This window comes from Martes martes (genome assembly GCF_963455335.1).
Source record: "Martes martes genome assembly, chromosome: 3".
Lineage (NCBI taxonomy): Eukaryota > Metazoa > Chordata > Mammalia > Carnivora > Mustelidae > Martes > Martes martes.
Window position 1 is genome coordinate 104,071,051 of NC_137890.1, and position 22,183 is coordinate 104,093,233.

Here is a 22,183-nt window from a genome sequence, read left to right on the forward strand (position 1 = left end):
GCCAAAGATGCTGCTAAATGTCTTCCAGTGCACAAGAAACAAATACCTATGCAAAGTGTCTAACCTAAGATGTCAATAGTGCCAATACTGGTCTAGAGGCTACAAAGATCCCTGCAAAAGTTCATAATTAGGGTGAATAAAAGATACAGCAAATACCCTGTATAAATGAATAAAAAGTCACTAGCTCAAAGAATCAAATACAGAATTTAGCAAAATTTCTTAAGTTCTTTACCTCAAGATTATTGGTTGTTTTATGGTATGACTAGAGACCTTCTAGTTAATTCTTCAAAATTTCATTCACAAACTTTATCTGAAATTGATAGGATATCTATAATGGGAGTTACCTGGATAGATTATGCCTATACTTGAAAAAATATTTAAAATTTTCCCCCTGAAATGTTAATAAGGATAACAAATATAACAAATATATTATATAATATATAATTATATATTATATAATATAACATAATATATATAAAATGTATATAACAAATATAACAAAAATAACAAATTATTTTTTGAAATACTGGTAATGAAGCAAAAATAGGACTGTTTCCAGAAGTGCCATTCAAACCAGAGAAGTAAAATCAAGGAAGAATTCACATGATATTCATGGTCTTGTCCCTTTTTTGTCCTCGTTTTACTCTTACACATTCTTTCCTAGTTTGTGATCATCCCTAGAGATCAGATACTCACAGGCTTATGTACAATAAATTACTGGTAGTTATTTTGGTTGCTGTCAGTGCAACCAAATTGAATTAATAATGAAACCAATTAAATCTTCAGATACTCCACTGGCAACCTTAAACGTTTAATTTCTAGAGAGAAATAAGGTTAGCTGTGTTGAACACCTTTTCCAATCACAGTGATAACCAAATTTTCAAACATCGGGGGATTCTGCTATTTTGTTGAAGTACAAGCAACAGACTGATTTAATCAAAATAATAACAAAAGAATTCATTTTTTTTTTAAAGTGGTCTCCTGTATCTCTGATGATAACCAGTCGGCAGAAATGATGGAATGCCTCAAGCAGACAAACGGAATGCCTTCCCTTGTACAAGAATGCACAGTCCCGTGTCGAGATGACTGCACCTTCACAGTTTGGTCCAAGTTTACTCCCTGCTCCACAAATTGTGAATCAACCCGAAGTCGACGGCGACAGCTCACAGGTAGGGTATATCTTTCATTTCTTAGCTTCAAACAGGGATGTACTTCTGAACCTGCAAAAGAGAATGGAAACTCCAGGAAGACTAGAAATTATATCGGGTCTCTCCTTTTCTCAGCCCGTGGTAGACTTTAGAGTGGTCATAAAAATTATCCTTCCTGACGCTATGCATCTGATGCGCCTATGCCTGGCACATAATATGTACTGAATTAATACTTGTGAAATGCATGATGTGAACCATTATACGGCTGTGAAGTTCCTCTCTGTATGGCTTTATAATCTTTACAGTGGTAAATGACAACGTAGCCACCCACTACCTCGGAGTAGTTAATGGCAAAATTTCTGGTATGTGGTCATGCCAGGATCTCGGCAGGGTTGAAAGCAGTGACTGATGTGTAAAAGGCCTCAATAGGCAGATCTAATCTAGATCATTCTCTTTTGCCATTACTTTATAAACAATTTGACATTTTAGAATTTTAGTTGTAAGATAAAAGTCAAATTATATATGTAGGTTCTGCTTTTGTGGTATATTATTTTGGCTCTGTTTACATCCATGCAATTTAATGGAAATTAAAGCAATTAATAGTTGAATGAAGGTGCTGGGGCAATTTTTGCCTATAATGTACAAATAATTGATGCAGTATAGTATATTGTACTTCTTGTCTAGATAAATATCCCACAATTTCTTTAGTTGTATTTGAATATGCAGAAAACTTAATTTAGGTAATAAAGACCCAAAGGAAAAATTCCAAAATAATCATTGGGATAATATAATTGTTGTTGACATTGAAGAATTAAGCACAGAAGACCATTTGTTATTATAAGCAGTTCAAGAGCTATTCTCTCGGTTTCAAATTCCCCTTGTTTGAATGTATGGCTTACAAGATTATGTTTTAAATTTAACTCTAATGGATTTACTTAATCGATGAGAGCCTGTAACGGGGTTTCTAAACACAAATCAGAAGCCCATTCATGAGTAGGTAAACTCTATATTCAAATAGGAACAAAAAATATGCTGTACTTTGTGTTCTCTTCTATAAAAATCTATGAATACATAACTTTATGCAACACTGCTTGTGTTTCTAAGATGAAAATAGTTCTTCTAGGGAATATAATGGGGTGGAATGTGTTTGACAGGAGTAATTTCAAGTTCACTGGCAACAATAAAGCTTGGTGTGCACGTTCATACATAAGGCTTCTGAAGCCATCATCCTGGCAATTCTCCATCTTTGGGATGAGAATTTCCTTTAGAGGGGAAAGCAAGGTTTTAATTATTGGCCAGTTTTCTGTTCTTGAGTGTACTAATAGTATTTTATATCTGCAAGTTGACAATGGGAATATAGAAGAACCTAGGATATTTATTGAACTAGTACAGTTTATTATGAACTGTCAAAATGTTGTAAGCATTAAGCTTATTTAAAATACACTTTTTACATAAATATTGGAAGAGCCATTGTATATTTTTCTCCAAAATCTATCCCAAGAATTACTCCTACTAAAAAAAAATTACTTAGAATTTTTCTAAATTATTGGTTATGCTTTTTGCTGGATACTTGATCTTTGTGTGTTTTCATGTCTTGGAGACACCAACTGGTCAATTTCATGAAATGCCTGAATTGTAGGGGGGAAAAAAACGAATTCTGTATCACTGAGTGTGCAGCAGGCTGTAGTGAATTGAAATTTTTTACTTAAGACATTTTTATTGTTGTGGTACTATGTTTTTCAGTCTCTCACATGTAGTTTGGTGGTAAACTCAAGTAATCTCTTACATAAATGGTAGTAAAAGGTGGACTTAGACCATAAAACTGTGATTCTCTTTAATACAGATACATAAAGAAGCATGTAGACAAAAATACAAGTTACTCCATGAAATAATGGACCATCTAGCGTGTTTTTCTCTTTTCCACTTTTAACATGAGACTTCAATATCTGGATGTCTTGGGTGTTGTACCTAAACTAGATCATCACAAGTTTAGGATTGAATGGTAATTATAGCAGTTGTTTGTAAGTGCTGAAAATAATCTATCAGTAGATTGGTTTAGGTTATTAATATGCAAAATAACTGGATAAATAAAACATATTTAATAAAACATATTTAATAGTTTTATGTTATTGAAGCAAAAGTCACAAATTTCCATCTCACTTAAGGGGGGGGAATGTTGTATTAGGGATTGGTTTTCTTTTTCTTTTTTCTTTGTGTTGTTTTGTGTGTGTGTTTTTGTTAACTTGTGTTTTAGTAGTAAACTAGTTCTTAATCCAAAGGTTAATACTGATTTTCTTTTACTATAATGTAATCAAAGTAAAGGACCACTAATAATTTGTTCCTTGGGAACCATTTCTGAATTAATGTACTCAAATCCATCCTCAAACAGCTATGTCCTCTATTTAAGGTTATCCCAAATACAGAGACTGCATGTTTTCATACAGAATACTTGTTCTGCCAACAACTTTAGGTTGCCTTATAGACAAATATTTTTCTTCCCCTGTTTCTTGCTCTCACTTACTCCTTCTGTCTTCCTTTTCCCCCCACCCCACTTCTTTAAATCTCCTTTTCTTAATGAACATTTTGTTGACCACTTATGCATGCTCTGCCTTAGGAATACTACTAGGGAATAGACGTGATCCTAATTTAAGAGTTTATAGTGTAATGGAAGATAGAGATTTTATTACAATTAAAATACAATATAGAATTTGTGACAAAAGCTGTTGTATTAGTGCTACATTAAATTCTTACTGCTGCTGTAACAAATTACCATGAATTTTGTGGCTTTAAAATAACACAAATTTATGATCTCCTAGTTATGTAGGTCTGAAACAAATTTCATTTTCACAAGGCTGGAAACAAGATGTTGGTGGAACTGTATGACTTTCTGGAGGCTCTAGGGGAAAATGTATTTTTTTTTTTTTCTTCCCCCTAGCTTCTAGAGGTTATCCATATTCCTCGGCTAAGGACTCTTCTTCGATCTTGAAGTTCAGTAACATTATGTGTGACTATCTCTTAGGAAAGGTTTTCTTATTTTAAGACATGTGATTAGGTTGTACCCACCCAGATAATCCAGAATCATCTCCTCTCAAGGCCCATAATCCTAGTCACATCTACAACATCCATTTTGCCATCTAAGGTAGCATAATTACAAATTCCAAAAACTGGGGAGCGAACATACTTGGAAAGGCAGTTTATGATAGGCAGAATAAGGACAGTACAGAAGAGTACCTTTTACATACCTGAGATGAAGAGTCTCAAGAATGGCTTTCTGGCAAGGGTAATGTATTTGTTTGGACTTCAAGGACAAGTAGGCATTAACTAGACCATGGAGGGAGGTTGGAACTTAAGATAACTTTTGGCATAAGAAATGCAAAGGCCAGTAGGGAGAGGGTGGTTATGTTATGGACACTGGGGAGGGTATGTGATATGGTGAATGCTGTAAGATGTGTAAGCCTGAGGATTCATAGACCTGTCCCTGGGGCAAATAATACATTATGTTAATAAAAGTAATTAAAAAATTCAAAGGCCAGAAACCAATGAGTAATTTCCAGGAACTGAAAGATGTGCAGTATGTCTAGCTTGTAACATGCCAGAGGCAGAATGACACAACTTAGATAGGAGGCAGGTCCTAATGGTCTCGGGACTGCAGAGCCTTGATGACCATAGCAGAGGGTCTAGACTTCATTTCATGAAATATGGTAAATCAATGAGGAGTTTTAAGTAGATGAATGATGTGATCTAATTTCCGTCTTTGTGAGCTGCTTCTAGTTGCAGTGTGGGCAGAAGACTGGGGGAATATGAAGTACAATGGCTATAAAATACGGGAAGAAGGTGTTGTGGGAATTTAAGAGATTTGGAGATAGGCTACCTATGGGTGGTATTGGTCAGAATGGAAACAAGGACTGATTCAAGAGATAGTCATTTAAAATGGTATATCTTTGTCATTAAACAGATAGATGCAGATAGTACAACAGAATTCAAGTGCGACATTTTAGATTTTGACTTGGCCTTCTTGATATAATTGGGAAATGAAGATGGAGAAAGGAAGGCCCAGGTGTGAAGAAGTTGAGTATGAATTTTGCCAGGTTGAGTTTGATAGGCCCTTTTAGGTTCTTAGTCTGTGGCTCAGAAGCTTGAGCAAGAAATCTAGAATGGAGGTAATAAGAATTTAAGAGATATAGAGGGTCCTTTAAACTCGTGAGTGAAGATAATGGATCAGAAAAGAAGAGAACCTAGGACAGTGCCCTGAGAAAGTCCATCAGTTAAGAGATGTAGAGAGAGGAAATGATGCAACAAACAAATGTGATCTTCCCGGAGGGATAGTGGGGGTGAGGGACAAAAAGGTAAGGTACAATGGAATTTGGGAAGACTGTTTCAACAGTGATGGTGTTATCAACATTCTGAACAATCATTGAACGATTAAGCCTGAGGGTAAGGTAGAGAGACATTACAGGGCTTCATTTGTTTTATTACTTTGTCAATAGTAAGTAGAGTGTCAAGAAATAGGTCGACTCTGAATCCAGGCTTAAATGAGTTGAGAAGAGAATAGAAATTGAAGAGATGGAGACGTTTAAGAAGCACCAGAGACTTCAGTATGCTGGGTGCTGGTCCAGTCACCACACATAGACCTATCTTTCAGCTTCTCACCGCCATAGGTGAGGACCGTGTTTCTCAAACATTTTCTCATTAAGTGCTCCTAATGGTAAAGGCAAGTGAATACATCCTCCCAGAGAGAGAGAGAGAGAGAGAGAGAGAGAGAGAGGCATGGCTGAAGCTCCAGCAACATCTTCAGACCCTGCAGAAATCATTATTTATTATGACTGTAAGCAACATGTCAGACCATAGAGCCAGTCATCCAGGCAACAACTATAAAATTGTGTATAAATTCTTTGACAATGAGATAATATCCCATGCATCAGCTTGAATCAAGCTTTTCTAAAATCCCTATAAACACTGGGAATAAGACCAATAAAGCAGCCTACTTCATATTTTCTTATAACCAGCCAAGACTCTAGCTGATGACTTATTAATGATGAAACAAAATATAATCAGATCTATTAGAAAACGTTTAGGAATCTAGCAGAAGTGTGTTGGCAGAAAAGTTGAATCAAGTTACATGCAGACTCGAAATCCCATTAAACATGATTATCAAGTACTCAGCAATGGGAAATGATTCTGCATTCTCATTACTCAAAGACAGGATCACAGCTAAAAGCTCCATCAAAGTCATTTGGTTAAGGTAAAGTCATATTCTAGAATACTTAAGTTAAAAAGGTCTTTCAAAGTGGAAGTCATAACTTTTTCTCAGATTAAATTACCCAACATTATTTGACCATTTATTTCCTTTTATTGTGTCAGCATTTGTGAGCTGCCTGATGGCAAGGACCAAAATAAGTTTGACTTTGTCACTCTCACCCCGAGTGGCACCTAGCTTCACTCCAGGGCCATTGGATGAGATATCATTTTGTTCTTTGAATAGATAAACTGTTTCCAAAAACGCACATCAAAAAGACAGGATGTTAACTATTTCCAGTATTTTGTTGGTTTCCCTGGAAACCATTAATTTTCAGGAAAACAAAGTAATCTGTTTGTTCTTACCAACAAGTTATAGAGAAAATCATATAAATAAAAACTTTCCAGCTGTTGAGTCACTGCAGCAAACAGCTTTCAGTTTCTTTTTTTTTTTTTTTTGCCACTATCCAATATAAACCATTTTTAAATTTTTTCCAAATTATCTTTATTATTATTATTTTATTTTGTTTTACAGAGTATATGAGCTGGGGAGCACCAGGCAGAAGGAAAGGGAAAAGCAGGCTCCCTGCTGAGCAAGGAGCCTGATGTGGGGCTTGATCCCAGCCAAAGGCAGATGTTTAACAGACTGAGCCACCCCTCAAATTAACTTTAATTTCAAAGTTGCTTTGAGAATTGCTTCCATTGTCCTAGGATTTGCTTTCACAGAAAAAAAAAGGGGGGGTTTGTGGAGAGGGGCAGGGGAAGGCCATATTTTATTTGATGTTTAGTAAATAAACACTAGTAAAGACAATAATGTGACTTTCAACAAAACAGATTGGCAATTAATATATCGATGTTTTGTTTTGTTTTGTTTTTGAAACAGGGAAAAGCAGGAAGAAAGAGAAATGCCAGGACTCTGACCTGTACCCTCTCATAGAAACAGAACTGTGCCCTTGTGATGTATTTATATCTCAGCCTTATGGAAACTGGTCAGATTGCATTCTTCCAGAAGGCAGAAGGGAGTCTCAACGAGGATATCGGGTACAAGGAGACAGCAAAGAATGTGGAAAAGGCCTGCGCTTTCGAGCAATAGCCTGCTCTGATAAAAATGGAAGACCTGTTGACCCCTCCCACTGCAGGAGCTCTGGTAAGGAGATGGATGAGGAGGAACATTAAGGAGATGGGAACATACACATACAGCCCAGGAGGTGTATCCAAGTCTAGAATTAGTAGCTTTGTTCTGTAATATTTCTTTCAGTTTTCCTTTGTTAATAACACACTGCCTCTCATAAAATATAGGCATTTGGAATACATGTGTCCATATTTCACTGATTATTTGGAATGTGATTATTTTGGATCTTTGACTCCCCTCACTCTATACTTTACCATTGGCCACTTGGTTAACTGTGGATGAGTGCAGTTGCTTTACTTCATTAGAAAAGCCGTATTTAATACAAAATATATTTTGTGGTGGTCTTTGGTGCTCTGATCATACGCATAGAAAGCATGAGGCCTTGAATTTCTTCTAAGGTAGTTGACAAATTACCAATGAAAACTTTGACTTAAAATGTTTTGCAATGCACTATATAAGTATACCCAAACTAATAGAATAAAACTGTAGAAAAAAGCCATCAGGAAGAATTTTGTGAGCTGTTAATCAGGGAGAAGACTGCCTTTTTTGAACCTTGGGAGAATTTGGAAGAGGGGTGAATGGAGAAAAGAATGAGACTCAATCTAGTCGGGATGAAGGTTGATAGGGGATGCTGAGACTAATGATTACAATGGAACATAATGAATTTCATACTCTAGTTTGTTACTGATTTTTTTTAATAAGATTAAAATGGTAAGGAATTTTACAGAGCGTATGAAAGAATTCATGTTTGACAAACTCTAGGAGGAAAAAAATTTGGGTCTCTATCATCAAAGTATTTCTTTTAATAAGCTTTCTCAATAATAATAATGGGGAGTTGAATTCAGTTCTGTTATAGAAGTCAGGTAAATGACAGTTTGTCTTCATAGTCAATGGATTAACTGTTGAAGATATGCCTGTACCATCTTGTGAATGCAACCTAAGGCTTAATAACCTTTTAATTGGTGATATCATTGGCTCTGCTTCCTGGGTTACTCTATAAAATTTTCTTCAGTGACTTGACTCAGAGAAACATTATACACATCAGAAGCAAGCTGTGGACCCATTTTATGGAAGCCAAAACTGGTTGACTTTAATTTTTGTTTTTGGTTTTTATATATGTATTGGTTCATTTTCTAAAACTAGATTTTCCTTTTTCCCATTGAAATATGTTTGACTTCCAGTGTGTAAATTTAAGGTTACAATATGTCAGTTTGATTATTCATATGGTAGTGTTTGGCACTGTAGTGATAATTAGCATCACTATCACATTACAGAGTTATTTCTTAGTGGTTGGAATTAAGTACCAGTCTTTTAGCAAGTTTGATTATAATACAAAATTGGTGTGTGTGTTCACTATACTGTGCATCAAATCTCTAGGACTTATGTACTACTCATTATAAATTTAAACAGTTTGATAATATCTGTCCTAACCACTCCTCCCCATTCCTCATCTCCTGGTAACCACCATTCTATCGTTTTTACAAATTTGACTTCTTTAAGTTCCACATAAAAGTGATAACCTACAGTACATGCCTTTCTCTAACTTACCTTACTTGCTATAATGTCCTCAGGGTCTATCCATATTGTCATAAATGGTAGGATATTATTTCTATGGCCAAATGTTTCATTTTTTAATATGAGATATATTTTATCAAATATAGATCGCATCTTCTTCATCCATTCATCTTTTGATGAGCACTTAGGTTGTTTCCATATTTTGGCTATTGTGAAAAATGTTGCAATGAACATGGGAGTATATATATATTTCTTGGGTACTCTATTTTCATTTCCTTTGGGTATATTCCCAGCTGTGAGATTACTGTATCCCATAGTAGATCGGTTAATTTTTGAGTAACTTTAATATTGTTTAACATAGTGGTTGAGGGAATGTACATTTCTTAACAGTGTACAAGAGTTCCCTTTTCTCCACATCCTCCTCAACACCCATTATTTCTTTTCTCAATTAAAACCATTTTATTGGGGGCTCCTGGGTGGCTCAGTGGGTTAAGCCTCTGCCTTCGGCTCAGGTCATGATCTCAGGGTCCTGGGATCGAGCCCCGCATTGGGCTCTCTGCTCGGCAGGGAGCCTGCTTCCTCCTCTCTCTCTCTCTCTGCCTGCCTCTCTGCCTACTTGTGATCTCCGTCTGTCAAATAAATAAAGAAAATCTTTAAAAAAAAAAAAAACAAACAAAAAACATTCTATTGGTTATGGTGTTATTTCACCGTGGTTTTGAGTTGCATTTGCCTGATGGTTAGTTATGTTGAGCATCTTTTCCTGTACCCCTTGGCCATTTGGATGTCTTTGGGAAAATGTCCATTTCTCTTCCTATTTCATAATTAGATTGAAAAGGTTCTTTATATATTTTGGGTATTAACCTGCTATCAGATACATGGTTGGCAAAAAATTTCTCCCATTAGCTCTGTTGCCATTTCATTTTGTTGATTGTTTCCTTTGCTATGCAGAAGCTTAAGTTTGATGTAGTCCTATTTTGTTTTGTTTGCTCTGGTGACCTATGAAAAACATTACCAAAACCAGTGTTAAAGAGCTTCTTCACCACATTTTTTTCTAGGAGATTCCTGGTATCAGGTTTTCTATTTAAGGCCTTGATTTATTTTGAGTTAATTTTTTGAGTGCTGTAAAACAGGGGTCTAATTTCATTGTTCTGCATTGTTCTCCCAACACCATTTGAAGAGACCATTTCCCCATTAAGTGTTATTTCTTCTCTTGTCAAGTATTAGTTCACTGAAAATGCTTGTTTGTTTTTTTGTTGTTGTTGTTGTTATGTATGTCACCATACAGTACATCATTAGTTTTTGATGTAGTGTTCCATGATTCATTATTTGTGTATAACAAACACCCAGTGCTCCATGCAATACATGCCCTCCTTAGTACCCGTCACTGGGCTCACCCATCCCCTCACCTTCCTCCATTCTGAAACCCTAAATTTGTTCCCTGGAGTCCATAGTCTCTAATGGTTGTCTCTGATTTCCCCCCTTTCACTTTCCCCTTCCTTCTCCTAATGTCCTCCATGCTATTCTTATGTTCCACAAATAAGTGAAACCATACGATTATTGTCTCTGTTTGATTTTTCATTTAGCATAATCTCCTCCAGTTCCATCCATATTGACACAAATATTGGGTATTCTTTCTTTCTGATGGCTGAGTAATATTCCACTGTATATATGGACTACATCTTCTTTATCCATTTGTCCATTGAAGGACATCTCAGCTCAAAGCAGGAAAGACTATCCAGTGGGGGGGGGAAAAACAGTCTTTACAATAACTGTTGCTGGGAAAATTGGACAGCTATATACAGAACAATGAAACTCAACCATTATCTTAAACCATTCACAAAGATAAACTCTAAATAGGTGAAAGACCTAACTGTGAGATAGGAATCCATCAAAATTCTTGAGGAAAAAATGCATGGGTTTATTCTGAGCTCTTAATTCTGTTTCATTGGTCTGTGTTTAATTTTTATGCCAATAATATTCTGTTTTTATTCCAATAACTTTGTAGTATAATTTAAAATCAAGAAATGTAACATTCCCATATTTGCTCTTCCTTAGGATTGCTTTGGCTATTTGGGGTCCTTGGTAGTTCCAGTTCTCTCTTTATGTGAAGAATGACATTTGAATTTTGACAGATTACATTGATTTTATTGATTCTATAGAAGGCTTTAGGTAGCATGGATATTTTAACAAAATGCTTCAGAACCACGAACACAGGTGTTTTTTTTTCCATATGTTGTATCTACTTCAACTTTTTTCCAAGTAAGTTTTAAAGTTTTCATTGTTCAGATCTTTCACTTGGTTAAATTTATTACTATTTATTGTTTTGGTGCTATGGCAAATGGGATAGTTTTATATTTCAGATGCTTCATAATTAGTGTATAGTAACATAAATAATTTCTGTATGTTGATTTTTTTTAATACCTTGGAATTTTACTGAAATTGCTTAACTTCAACAGTTTTTTGGCTGAGTCTTTGACATTTTCTTTATTTTATTTTATTTTATTTTATTTTATTTATTTATTTGTCAGAGTGAGAGAGAGGGAGAGAGAGCGAGAGAGCACAGGCAGACAGAGTGGCAGGCAGAGGCAGAGGGAGAAGCAGGCTCCCTGCCGAGCAAGGAGCCCGATGTGGGGCTTGATCCCAGGACGCTGGGATCATGACCTGAGCCGAAGGCAGCCGCTTAACCAACTGAGCCACCCAGGCGTCCCTTGACATTTTCTATACACAAATTATCAACTGCAAATAGTGACAATTTTACTTCCTTCTTTCTGATTTGGATGCCATTTTTTTGGTCTTATTTAATTTCTCCAGTTAGGACTTCTAGTACTGTATCAAATAAGAGAGGTGAGAGTGGGCAATTTTGTCTTTTTCCTGTTCTTTTTTTTTTTTTAAGATTTTATTTATTTATTTGACAGATGGAGATCACAAGTAGGCAGAGAGGCAGGCAGAGAGAGAGGAGGAAGCAGGCTCCCTGCTGATCCCGGGACCCTGAGATCATGACCTGAGCCGAAAGCCTCTGCCGAAAGCAGAGGCTTTAACCCACTGAGCCACCCAGGCGACCCTCTTTTTCCTGTTCTTAAAAGGAAACCTTTCAGTTTTTCTTGAGAAAACTATATTCTTCTGTTAGATGGAATGTTTTATATATGTCAAGTCTATTTGGTTTAAAGTACAGTTCAATTATAGCATTTCCTTGTTTTTTTTTGTTTTTTTTTTTTCCTGTTCAGGTGATCTATCCATTACTGACAGTGTGGTGTTGAACTCCCCTACTGTTTTTATATAATTGTCTATTTCTCTCTTCACATTTGTTAGTATTTGTTAGTATTTACTTAATACATTTAGGGGCTCTAATAATGGATATATATGCATTTATGAATGTTGATATACATCTTGATATATTGACTTCTTTATTATATAATGTATATCAGCATTTATGAATGTTGATATACATCTTGATATATTGACTCCTTTATTATGTAATCTTGGTTTCTTATTTTTTGTTTTGTTTTTGCTTTTTGCTTTTTGGCCTGGAGTCTATTTTGTCAAAGTATTGCTATTCCTACTTTATTTTGGTTCCTACTTGCATGAGATATATTCTTCTGTTCCTTCAAAATTTGAGTGTATGAGTGTCTTTAAAGGTGACATGAGTCTCCTGTACGTATCATATGATTGTCTTGTTTTTCTGTCCAGCCATTCTGTGCCTTTTGGTGAATTCAACCCATTTTTACTTAGGGTGATTATTGATATGTAAGGACTTACCGCTGCCATTTTATTATTTGCCTTCTTGTTGTATATCTCGAGGGTATTTTTCCTTTTTCTGCCTACCCTTGTAAATTGGTACTTTTCCACAGTGATATACTCTGTCTCCCCCTTTTTTATTTTGATTAATCTACTCCAGATTTTTTCTTGGCAGTTATGATGAAGCTTACTTAAAACTTCTCACAGATAATACTGTCAATTTTGTGTTGATAACTAATCTCCTTTTGCCTGTAAATTCTCTACCTTTCACCCCTCCTTTGTATATATCTGATGTCACAGTTTACCTCTTTTATGATTTATGCCTTTATTCTCTTCAACAAATTATAGTCACTATGATGATTTTTAATATTTTTTAACTTTTATACTGTAGGTCAGTGGTTAAGACACATTCTAGCAGAGTTTGCTTTCTATTTTTCAACTTTATCAAACTGTTCTGCACTTTGATATGTTTTTGTCTCTCTGATTAGTGTCTTTTCATCCCACCTTGAATCCCTTTCAGCACTTTTTGCGAGTCTGTCGGTGGTGAACTCCCTCAACTTTTCTTAGTTTGAGAAAGCCTTTATTTCTCCCTCCTGTCTGAAAGATAACTTATGGCTCACATGTTCTTGGCTAACATTTCTATCTTTCAGCCCTTTGAGTATGTCATCTATGTGTCATCTGTTCTCTCCTGACCTGTAGACTTTCTGCTGAGAAATCTGTTGATGGCCTAAAGGGGGTTCTTTAAGTAACTTCTTTCCCCTGGTTGTCTTTCATATTCTTTACCATTGACTTACTATTTTTTTTTTTGACAGTTCCAATATAATGTTTCTTGGAAAATGTATTTTTTGCATTGAGATAATGGAGTCTTCTGTCAGCTTCCTGGATATGTATATTTAAGTCCTTCGTTAGGTTTGGGAAGTTCTCAGCTTTTGTTTCTTTAAACTCTGCCTACTTTTTGCCATTCTTCTCCTTCTGCACACCAATTTTAAATGTTCTGATCAAATCCAAATCTATCCTAGTTTCTTTCACCTTTTTTAAATTTTTTACTTTTTTTTTTTTTTTTCTTAGCGACAAAGTGAGCATGTGCTCCCACTGAGGAGTGGAGGGGTAGAGGGGTAGAGAGAATCTTAAGCAGGCTCCACACCTAGTGCTGAGCCCAGTGTGGGGCTCTGTTTCACAACCCTAAGATGATGACCTGAGCCAAAATCAAGAGTCAGATGCTTAACCAACTGAGCCACCCAAGCACCCCTTAAGTTTCTACTTAAATTGCAGTTAACTTACAATGTAATACTATTCTTGGGTATATAATATAGTGATTTTTTTAACACTTCCATACAGTACCCAGTGCTCATTACAAGTACAATCCTTAATCCCCATCATCTATTTAACCCATCCCCCCACCCCATGTACCTCCTCTCTGGTAACTATCAGTGTGTTTTCTGTAGTTAAGAGTGCATTCCTTGGTTTGCCTCCCTCTCTCCTCTCCTTTTTGCCACCTTTGCTCACTTGCATTGTTTCTTAAATTCCACATATGAGTGAAGTCCTGTGGTAGGTCTTTCTTTGACTGACTGATTTTGCTTATCATAATACTCTCTAGCTCCATCCATGTCATTGCAAATGGAATAATAACATTCCATTATATATATATATGTGTACATACACATGCATACATACATACCACATCATCCTTATCTGTTCATGAATTCATGGACCTTTGCACTGCTTCTATAATTTGGCTATTGTTGATACTGCTGCTATAAACATCAGGGGGCATGTATTCTTTTGAGTTAGTGTTTTTGTATTCTTTGGGTAAATATCCTAGTAGTAGGATAGCCAGATTGTAGGGTAGTTCTATCTTTAACTTTTTGAGGAACCTCCGTATGGTTTCCAGAGTGGCTGTGTCAGTTTGCATTCCCACCAGTAGCAAGAGGGGTTCCCCTCTCCACATCCTTGCCAACACCTGTTTCTTCTGTTGTTCATTTTAGGCATTCTAACAGGTACGAGATGGTAACTCATAGTTTTGATTTGTATTTTCCTGATGGTGAGTGGTGTTGAGCATCTTCGCATGCATCTTTTAGCCATCTGGATGTCTATTCATGGCTTTGGCCCATTTTTTAATTGGATTATTCATTTTTTGGATGCTGTGTTTTAGAAGTTCTTTATATTTTAGATACTAACTCTTTATCAGAGATGTCATTTGTAAATATCTTCTCCCATTCTGAAGGTGGCCTTTTAGTTGTGTTGATTGTTTCCTTAACAGTGCAGAAGCTTTTTACCTTGATGAAGTCCTAATAGTTTATTTTTGCTTTTGTTTCCCTTGTATCAGGAGACATCGCTAGAAAGAAGTTTCTATGGCCAATGTCAAAGAAATTACTGTCTGTGTTCTCCTCTAGGCTTTTATTGTTTCAGGTCTCACATTTATGTCTTTAATCCGTTTTGAATTTTTTTGTGTATGGTATAAGATCATGGTCCAGTTTCATTCGTTCTTTTTTTTTTTTTCATTTTTTTAATTTAATTTCTTTTCAGTGTAACAGAATTCATTGTTTATGCACCACACCCAGTGCTTCATGCAATACGTGCCCTCCATAATACCCACTACCAGGATCCCCCAACCTCCCACCCCCCGCCCCTTCACAGCCCTCAGATTGTTTTTCAGAGTCCATAGTTTCTCATGGTTCATCTCCCCCTCCAATTTCCCTCAACTCCCTTCTCCTCTCCATCTCCCCATGTCCTCCGTGTTATTTCTTATGCTCCACAAATAAGTTAAACCATATGATAATTGACTCTCTCTGCTTGACTTATTTCACTCAGCATAATCTCTTCCAGTCTTGTCCATGTTGATAGAAAAGTTGGGTATTCATGGTCCAGTTTCATTCTTTTGCATGTTGCTGTTTAGATTCCCAACACTGTTTGTGGAAGAAACTGTCATTTTTCCCATTAGATATTTTTCCTACTTTATTTAAGGTTAACTGACCATATAGTAGTGGGTTCATTTCTAAGTTTTCTATTCTGCTCCATGATCTATGTATCTATTTTGTGCCAGTACCATTCTGTCTTGATGACTACAGCTTTGTAATATAACTTGAAGTCTGGAATTGTGATACCTCTAGCTTTGCTTTTCTTTTTTAAGGTTGCTTTGGCTATTCAGGGGTCTTTTGCAGTTCCATACAAATTTTAGGATTGTTTATTCTAGCTCTGGAAAATGCTGGTGGTATTTTGATAGGGACTGCATTACATGTGTAGATTGCTTTGGGGTAGTATAGACATTTTAACAATATCTGTTTTACCAATGCATGCGCATAGAATGCCATCCCATTTCTTGGTGTCGTCTTCCATTTCTTTCATGTGTTCTGCAGTTTTCAGAGTACAGGTCTTTCACCTCTTTGGTTAGGTTTATTCCTATGTATCTCATTGTTCTGGTATAACTATATATGGGATTGGTTCCTTAGTTTCTCTGCCTTATCAGTGTAGAAATGAAACCGATTTCTGTATGTTGATTTTTGTATCTTGCAACTTCACTGAATCTGTGTCCGTCTAGCAGTGTTTTGGTGGAGTCTTTCAAGTTTTCTATATAGAGTATCACGTGATCAGCAAACAGTGAAAGTTTGACTCTTCCTTGATAATTTGGATGCCTTTTATTTCTTTTTGTTGTCTGATGGCTGTAGCTTGGAGTTCTAGTACTATGTTAAATAAGTGGTGAGATTGCACATCCCTGTTTTGTTCCTGACAGTAGAAGAAAAGCTGTTTTTCCCCATTGAGGATGTTGTAGCTGTGGGGTTTTCATACATTGCCTTTATTATGTTGAAATATGTTCCCTCTAAACCTGCACTATTTGAGGGTTTTTTATCATGAATGGATATTGTAGAAAAAGCATCTGACAAAGTACATCTATTGAACCATTTGGTTACTTTTGTTTTTTTGTTGTGGGTTTTTTTTTTTTTTTTTTTTTTTTTTTTTTTTTTTTTTTTGGTTACTTTTGGATGTGCTTGTTAACTAGAAATCTGGATCCTGTGGTGGAATATGCCAAGACACTTCTATTCTGTGCAGATGTCTAATTAGTTATTAAAAGGGGAGTAAAGAAAGGAATGTCTCCTGTTGTCATGAGACTGAGGTCACTGACATATTGATTTAGTCATTCATGTGATCAAAACCTGTATATTGAACACCAGCTATGTACGTGGTCTTCTATGATTTGGGTACACATTTAAGTGGAAGTAGAATACTCGTGAACTTTATTGTCTAGTGGGGATAAGAAAAAAAGGAATTTCAGGTCTTTATTAGCTCTTTGGATGCTGAGTATAAAATATTTAAGTAAACTTTAGGGAAGTCCTTGCTGATGTGACAAAAATTTGAAGTACAAGAAAGAAGTAGGAGAAAGAAGCCACCACATGAAAAGTACATACGAGACCATTTCGGGAAGTGGAATAAGCATGTTCTAAGGAGTAAATGAGTAAAATATGAAAGAAGTTCTGCCAGCAAAACAAAGGAAGCTCTATGGTTTAACATAGGGAGTGAGAGAATTCTGTGAAATGAGGTTAGACAAGTAGGCAGAATCTTGGGGGACAAAGCAAGGAGTATGGATCTAATTTAATACAATCATATGTGAAAATAAAGGGAGGTAATATAATTCAAGCTTTAAAAATATATTTTTATTGACATACAATAGGTTAGTTTGAGGCATACAGCATAATGATTCAGTATTTATGGTAAAATTGGAGCAATTAAGTCTAACGATTAACATACATAGTTACAATTGTGGTGTTTTAAGACTTTGAACTTTCTAATGTACAAAACAGTTAATAATCTATTGTATATTATATCACCTTGACTTACTTAGACCTGGAAGTTTGTACCTTATTACCTATTTTGCCCACTCCCAATTCCCTACCTCTAACCACCACCAGTCTGTTTTCCTATGTCTGTGAGTTGAGTTGTGTGTGTGTGTTTATCACTGGTGGTGATAAACATAAGTGAGTTTATCACCATATTTATAGTTTATCACCATAAGTGAGTTTATCACCCCCGCAACATAAGTGAGTTCATACAGTATTTGTCCTTCTCGCTGTCTTACTTCACTTAGTATAATGCCCTCAAGGTCCATCTGTGTTGTCACAAATGGCAAGTTTTTTTTTCTTTTTAATGCTGGGTGATGATACTCTGTTGTACCTTTCCATTGTGTTTTATTTATCTATGGTCAGTGGATACTTCTGTTGCTTTGCTATTGGAAATAAGTCTGCAGTGAACATGATGGCATGCATATCTTTTGAAGTTAGTGTTTTCTTTCTTTTTTTTTTTTTCACAGATAAATACTGGAAGTGGAATTGCTGAATCATTGATAGTTCTATTTTAATTTCCTGAGGACCATTTATACTGTTTCCAATAATGCCTGAACCAATTTACATTCTCACCAACAGTGCACAAGTATTCTTTCTCCACATCCTTGCCAATACTTGTTATTTCTTGTCTTTTTGATAATAACCATTCTAAGAGATGCGAGGTGATTTCTTGTTGTGACTACAATTTACTTCTTCTAGATAATGAGTGATGTTGAGTATCTTTTCATGTATTTTTTGGCCATCTATCTGTCTGAAAGTCTATTCAGATCTTCTGCCCACTTCCCAATTTGGGTTTTTGGATTTTTTTAAAATTTAATTTTATTTTTTTTTCAGTGTTCCAAAATTCACTGTATATGCACCAAACCCAGAGCTCCATGCAATATGTGCCCTCCTTAATACCTACCACCAGGCTCACCCAACCCCCCATCCTCCTCCCCTCTAAAACCCTGTTTGTTTCTCAGAGTCCACAGTCTCTCATGGTTTGTCTCCCCCTCCAGTTTCCCCCAGCTCATTTCTCTCCATCTCCCAGTGTCCTCTGTGTTATGTCTTATGTTCCACAAGTAAGTGAAACCATATGATAATTGACTCTCTCTCTCCTTGACTTATTTCATTTAGCATAATCTCTTCCAGTCCTGTCCCAAAAGTTGGGCATTCATCCTTTCTGATGGAGGCATAATACTCCATTGTACATACAGACCATATCTTCTTTATCCATTTGTCTGTTGAAGGGCATCTTGGCTCTTTCCACAGTTTGGTGATTGTGGCCATTGCTGCTATGAACATTGGGGTGCAGATGGCCCTTCTTTTCACTACATCTGTATCTTTGGGGTAAATACCCAGTAGTGCAATTGCAGGATCATAGGGTAGCTCTTTTTTTAATTTCTTAAGGAATCTCCACGGTTTTCCAGAGCGGCTGCACCAACTTCCATTCTTTTCCTGTGTGTGTGTGTGTGTTTGGGGGGTTGTTTTTTTTTACTGAGTTGTATGAATTCTTTACTTTGGTTATTAACCTCCTATCAGATATGACTTGCAAATACTTTCTCCCATTCTATAGGTTCCTTCCATTTTGTTGATCATTTCCTTTGCTTGGCAGAAGTCTTTTTAGTTTGATGTAGTCCCCATGGTTTATTTTTGCTTCTATTGCTTTTGCTTCTTGTGTCAAATCCAAAAAGATTATTGCAAAGACTGATTTATAGAAACTTACCACCTATTTTCTTCTAGGAGTTTTATGTTTCCAGGTATTACCTATTTAAGTCTTTATTCCATTTTGAGTTAATTTTTGTGTAGCTATAAAATAGTGGTCCACTTTTATTTTTTTTAATGTGGCTGTCCAGTTTTCCTAACAATATTTATTACAGACTGTACTTTCCCCATTGTATATTCTTGGTTCCTTTGTCATAAATTAACTGTATAGGTGTGGGTTTATTTCTGGGCTACCTATTCTGTTGCATTGATAGATGAGTCTGTTTCTAATGCCAAGATCATACTACTGTGATTAGTTTTGTAGTATAGTTTGACATTAAGCATGATATCTCTGGCTTTGCTCTTTCTCAGAATTACTTTGGCTATTTGGGGTGTTTGTGGTTCTATAGAAATTTTAGGACTTTTTTTTATTTCTTTGAAAGATGCCATTGGAATTTTGGTAAGGATTGCAATAAATATGTGGATTCTTTTGATTAGTATGGACACGGTAATATCAATTCTCGTCCATTAGCACAAAATATCTTTCCACTTATTCTTCAATTTTTTTATCAGTGTTTTATAGTTTTCAGTATATAGGTCTTTCATCCCCTTGGTTAAATTCCTAGGTTTTGATCCTTTTGATGTAATTTTAAATGAAATTGTTTCTGGTAGTTCAGTATTAGTGTGTATATATACAGAAATGCAACTGATCATAGATCTGTATATTGAATTTCTGTATCCTGCAAGTTCACCAGATTTATTAGTTCTTAACAATTTTTTATGTTGGTCTTTAGAGCATTCTATACATAAAATCCTGCATCTGCAAATAGTGAAAGTTTTATTTCTTTCTAATTTGGATACCTTTTATTTTTTGCTTATTATCTTTGGCTAGGACTTCTAATACTATGTTGAATAAAAGTAGTAGGAGTGAGCATCCTGTCTTGTTACCGATCTTTGAACAATTTCCAGCTTTTTATCATTAGAAACGATGGTAGCAATAAGCTTGTCATGTACGGCCTATATTATGTTAAGGTGCGTTCTCTCTATACACACTCTGTTGAGAGTTTTAATCCTCAATGGATGTTGTATTCTGTCAATTTTTTTTTTTGCATCTATTGAGATGATCATATGCTTTTTATCCTTGGCTTTGTTAATATGGTGTATCATATTGATTATGTGGATATTAAACCATCCTGACATTCCTGGAATAAGTGTGACTTAATCATGGTGTAGGATCCTTTTACTACATTGTTGAATTCAGTTTGCTAATATTTTGAGGATTTTTTGCATCTATGATCATGAGATATATTAGTTTGTTTTTTAAATGTGTTGCCCTTACCTGATTTTAATATCAGGGTAATGCTGGCCTTGTAAAATGAGTTTGGAAGTTTTCCCTCCTTTTCTGTCTTTTTGAAAGAATTAGAGAAGCATTGGCATTCTTTTTTATATGTTGGATAGAATTCACTAGTGAGGGTGCCTGGGTGGTTCAGTTGGTTAAGCAACTGCCTTCAGCTCAGGTCATGATCCTGGAGTCCTGGGGTCCCAGCTCCATGGGGAGTCTGCTTCTTCCTCTGATCTTCTCCTCTCTCATGCTCTCTTTCACTCTCTCTCAAATAAATAAATTAATAAATAAGAAAAAAAAAAAGAATTCACCAATAAAACCATCTGGTCCTGAACTTTTGTTTGCTGGGAGGTTTTTGATAACTGATTCAATTTCCTTACCAGTAATTGGTCTGTTCAGACTTTCTACTTCTTTGTGATTCAGTGTTGGTAGTTGTGTGTTTCTAGAAATTTATTCATTTCTTATATATTGTCCAATTTGTCGACATATAATTGTTCAGAGTAGTCTCTTAAGATCCCTTGTATTTCTGTGACACCAGTTATGTTTCCCCTCCCATTTCTTATTTTGAGTCCTATCTTTTTCTTGGTGAGTGTAGTTAAAGGTTTGTTAATTTTGTTTATCTTTCCAAAGAACTGGCTCTAGGTTTCATTAATCTTTTCTGTTTTCTTTTGAGTCTCTATTTCATTTATGTCTGCTCTGGTCTTTGTTATATCATTCCCTCTAACTTTGGACTTCACTGGCTCTTTTTCTAATTTCTTGGGGCGTAAAATTGGGTTATTAAGTTTTTTGTGTTCCTTGAAGTAGGCATTGGCCACTATCAACTTTCCTCTTAGAACTGCTTGAGCTGCATCTCTTCAGTTTTGCTGTGGGTATTTCCATTTTCATTGAATCAGAGTATTTTTTTTTTAATTTTTCTTTATTCCTTCTTTGACCTACTAGTTTTTCAGTAGCATGTCCTCTAATTTTCACATATTTGTCAATTTTCCAGTTTTCTTCTTGTAACTTGTAATTTTATATTGTTTTGTTTAGAAAAATGCTTGATGTGATTTCAGTATTCTTTTAGTAAAACTTGTTTTGTGGCCTAACATATGGTATATCCTGGAGAATATTCTATGTGCACTTGAGAAAAATGTGTATTGTGTTGCTTTTGGATGCAATGTTCTGTATATGTCTGTAAAGTCTGTCTTGTCTAACAAGTCTAATGCCAATATTTCTTTACTGATTTTCTGGCTGGATTCCTGGATTCTAAAGTATAGTATTAAAATTTTTTATTAGTGTATTGCTGGATAATTCTCCCCTTATTACTAAGTTTTTCTTGATATATCTAGGTGCTACCTTGTTCTACAATTTATATCCTCCTGCTGTATTGACCCTTTTATCATTTTAGGACCTTCTTTTTTCCTTAAAAATCACTTTTTCTTTTAAAAAATTATTTTAAAAATCTATGTACAGATTGACTTCAAAGGGGCAAGGGTGCATTGGAGATGATTGCAGTAGTCATGGTGTAAGACATGATTTTAGGTTAAAAGAGGATGATAGCAATAAAGAAATGAGAAAA

At 35.6% G+C, this 22,183-nt stretch overlaps 1 protein-coding gene across 1 annotated transcript in view; it reads left to right on the forward strand.

Annotated features, from left to right (window-relative positions):
* THSD7B (thrombospondin type 1 domain containing 7B) overlaps window positions 1-22,183 on the forward strand; it is a gene marked incomplete at both ends in the record, with an annotated part of 715,794 nt that overhangs the window by 477,621 nt on the left and 215,990 nt on the right. The window contains 2 exons of the mRNA XM_080799662.1: window positions 975-1,169; window positions 7,267-7,530. Coding sequence (XP_080655788.1) covers window positions 975-1,169; window positions 7,267-7,530 — 459 coding nt within the window. The remainder of the gene's footprint in view (window positions 1-974; window positions 1,170-7,266; window positions 7,531-22,183) is intronic.